Source organism: Otolemur garnettii, unplaced genomic scaffold (assembly GCF_000181295.1).
Source record: "Otolemur garnettii isolate 467f Iridium unplaced genomic scaffold, OtoGar3 scaffold00050, whole genome shotgun sequence".
Taxonomy (NCBI): Eukaryota; Metazoa; Chordata; class Mammalia; order Primates; family Galagidae; genus Otolemur; species Otolemur garnettii.
The window spans coordinates 201751-205787 of NW_003852445.1; the positions used below are offsets into that span (position 1 = coordinate 201751).

The 4037-nt window shown below is 34.2% G+C and overlaps 1 protein-coding gene across 3 annotated transcripts in view; it reads left to right on the forward strand.

The window, feature by feature from the left end:
• SLC12A6 (solute carrier family 12 member 6) overlaps nucleotides 1–4037 on the forward strand; it is a 105730-nt gene that overhangs the window by 48658 nt on the left and 53035 nt on the right. For all 3 annotated transcript variants that reach the window (XM_023514262.1, XM_023514263.1, XM_003791678.3), the window contains one exon: nucleotides 3604–3648. In XM_023514262.1, coding sequence (XP_023370030.1) covers nucleotides 3604–3648 — 45 coding nt within the window. The remainder of the gene's footprint in view (nucleotides 1–3603; nucleotides 3649–4037) is intronic.

Here is a 4037-nt window from a genome sequence, read left to right on the forward strand (position 1 = left end):
GGCGTTGTGGCGGGCGCCTGTGGTCCCAGCTACTTGGGAGGCTGAGGCAGGAGACTCGCTTGAGCGCAGGAGTTGGAGGTTGCTGTGAGCTGAGATGCCACAGCACTCTACCCGGGGAACAGCTTGAGGCTCTGTCTCAAAAAAAAAAAAAGAATTAGGCATCAGTTTCCACTATTTGTTGTGTTATTTAATATTAAGTAATTCTATATTTAATCGAGTAAAACCTTCTGCACTAAGTTTTAGGTACAAGATATAGGCTTGCCTTTATTTATTTCAAATTCTCTACCATTAAGGAAATTCAAGGAAAGGCTATTGCTATGTGAAACTCTTCAGAAAAATTTTACAGAGCAATTTTGCAAATCAATGAGTAACCCCCACAGTTTTTTTTCTGTCTCCGTTCTTCAAGGCATATGACAAGAAGCTAAATAAAATCTTCATTCTTTACCCAAGATAAATACGAATATATTGAGCAAGTTCGTATTTATAAAACTACTATATTGTTACTGTTATAAGGAAATGTTTTCACTTTTTCTGATTAAATTTACCCGTTGTTAAAAGGCAAATGTTTTATTTCTATTTCTTATTTGATCTATCATTTTTGCCTTACAGAGTATCTCAGGTTTTTGATTATAACCTGGTGATATTATAACCTAGAAGTAGTTTGGTTAAGAAGTCATCTTTAGTATTTAAGACAACTCTTCATCTTTGGCAAACTTGGGTGTGCCTTCACCAATGACATAATCAGGAAAATACTAAAAGGAAGAGTTTAGATGCAGGATAATAGAAGAGTGCCCAGACATATCCTAGAGCAGTGTTAGCATGTTGATTACACAACTTGGATTGCAAACACAGAAACGCCCTTCCCAAACGCACTTAATCAATTGTGACTTTTACAGGCGTGGCTAGTTCCATTTGGGTGGGTTCTTAAGCCTGTTTACTCCCAGATTTACCCTTATTTTAGCTTTTATTATATTAACAAAAGATTAGCAAATTCTTGAACTTTAGCCTGCAGATGACTAGATAAGTATTAAGTAAGGATTGCTGTATAATCCTTTAATTGTAATAACTGAAAAACAAAAATCTAAATTGTAAGGAACTACAGAAAAGACTTGTATCTACTCATCTCAAATATTGGAGGTTGTTCAGAGGAAGAGTCCTGGCTTGATTAAAGAATACAGAAACATGTAGATACAGCTTGGAAGGCAAGGAAGTATAGTATAGGCTTAATTCTTTTTTAAGAAAAGTCATTTATATTTTTCCTCTAAAACCATACCTAGTCTTCCTGAGTTATCAAGGATATTTTTCTATTTCTATGCCCAGGACACATGCCCTGACAAACAGGTATCTTTGTTTTAGAAAGAGAAAGGATTATAGAGCACTGAGAAGGAAGAACATAGGTCCTGAAAGCATCATGACTTTGTCTCTTACCTTTCTCTTTTGGCAGTACCGAGATGTACTTAGTATCTGGCGACTCATGAATTTTGGCATTAATTTTTTTAACCATAAATATTAAGATAGGAGATTCTCAACGTTTCTCGCCCAGCACACCTGGAGATACAAGACATTTGATTAGTAACAGTAGCTGGGAACCAGAATATTGAGGAGAGGTGTTTGTTTTGTTTAGGGAGAAAAATAAATGATGTGATAACTACTCCCCTACTTTTCCTCCGAAGACCAAGTTTCCTCCAGTTCTAGAATTCTATTATTCTATCTCTATTCTTCTTTCCATACCTACACACCTGCTTCTCTATAATGATAGGGCCTTATGTTCCGTGAGATAGGAGAGAGAAAGAGAAGAATCTAATATATCAGCTTAGTATAGAACTGTTGTTCCTGCTTTGTAGTATATAGGTGAACAACCAATATTTTTTATTTAGATGGAAAGTAAGATGAGCTCAAAGTAAAAGCTGGGAATTGACTTGCTGCTGGTATTTTGGGGGAAATGTCTTAGAATAAAAAATATGGAATTTCCCTTTTTCAGAATTAAATAAAGTAAGTCCTCTGAAATACACCTTAAAATGTTCAAATGGCATTTATGACTTTAGTTGTGGAAATCAAGTTTCTACCTTATGTCCTTCTTGATTAAAGAATGTATAGTATATGCCAGTATACATCAGAAACTAGAACTTGTTAAGTATTTTTCTTTTTCTCTGGACTGCTTAAAGTCTTAGCTTTAATTAAATGTAATATATATGTTACATTTACATATACATATACATATGTACATATACATATATATATGAACCAAGGGAAATGTTATTTGAATTTTGTCTAAAATAGCAATAATGTGATATGAAAACATCTGATATTTATTGTTGACAAAATTACAGATACTTTATGTAGTTTGTTAAAGATGTCACTTTTTCCTATTGTTGATAGCCCTCCAGCCCCCACTCTAAAATTATTTTCATTTCCCCAGACACATTCAAGGAAGCCAGATATAATCCTCAGCATTTCAGAGACTTAATCTTTGAGGGAGGTGGAGCCCAGAATCTCTTCCATATTTAGCCCTTAATGCTTTTCAAGCCCTTAAAATAAGCAACTGGTTGGTTATTAAATGGTGATTGTCAGTATCTCTTGTATTTGAAACTTGGCTTATTGCCTCTGATTTTATTTTATATTACTGAAAAATAGATATACAAGCCAGTTTGGTCATTTTACCTTGAAGTCAAATCAGAACATATCTGTTAATAGTAATGAATGCTCTATTTATGTCTTGACTTTGAGTTGCTATGGCCATATGTTCCTTTGTCATCAAAGAGAAAATGTAACTCATGTCATAAGCCTTGAATCACTCTTCTGCTTTAAGGGACTAATTGCTTGGTCAAATTTGTGTGCTTAATTTTTTTTTATTTACTTTTTTTTAATGATAAGACATACATAACAAAATTTACCATTTTAGCCGTTTTGAGTATATAATTCAGTGGCATCAATTACATTCACAGTGTTATACACTCATTACCACTATCTGTTTCCACCTCAAATTTTTCATTACCCCAAACAGAATCTCTGTACTCTTTAAGCAATAATACCTCATATTCCTACTCCATACAGTTCCTGGTAATCTATTTTCTGTCTCCATAAATTTGCCTTTTCTCAATATTTTATACAAATAGAATCATATGACATTTGTTCTTTTGTGTCTGTCTTATTTTCTTAGCATAATGTTGTCTCAAGATTCATCCAGGTTCTTGCACTATCAGAATTTGGTTCCTTTTTATAGCTGAAAAATATTCTGCTGTGTGTACATACCACATTTCATCTGTAGGAATACACTTGGGTTGTGTCCACCTTTCAGCTATTGTGAATAATTCTGCTATAAACTTTATAGTACAGGTGCCTGTTGGAGTTCCTGTTTCAGTTCTTTTAGGTATATACCTAGATGTGAAATTACTGGGTCACATGGTAATTCTGTTTTAACTTTTTAAGGAATGTGATCTTTTCTTATAATAGTTCATTCTGTTTTATACTACCCTTTCATTAATGTTTAATTTTTTTTAATTTTTTGCTTATTTCCTTGGTTGACTTTTGTTGCTGATTTTAAGAAATTATTTGTTTTGATCATTCATTTTTTTCTTTTCTTTTCAATTGTTTGTTTTTCAGACCCGAGTCAGAACTCCATCACAGGGGAACACAGCCAGCTGTTAGGTATAGTATTACTATGGGATTAACTTTCTCCAAAGTCACTCTTTATCCATTTATACTAACAGACATTACTCCCTTCTTTAATTCTATTTTCTACCTCTTACATTTCTTTTCACCTCTCAATATTTTTTGTGCTATTTTTATTCCCAACTTGGTAAGTTTTAGGAAACTACTTCTGTAATTGATTGCTAAGACTCAATCTATTTACCTTAGAAAGTAATTTTATGTAGTCTCTGGTTAAAAAAAAATTTAAGAGGCTCGGCGCCTGTGGCTCAAGTGGCTAAGGTGCCAGCCACATACACCTAAGGGGGCAGGTTCGAATCCCCAGCCTGGGCCCGCCAAACAACAATGATGGCTGCAACCAAAAAAATGGCCGGGCGTTGTGGCGGGCG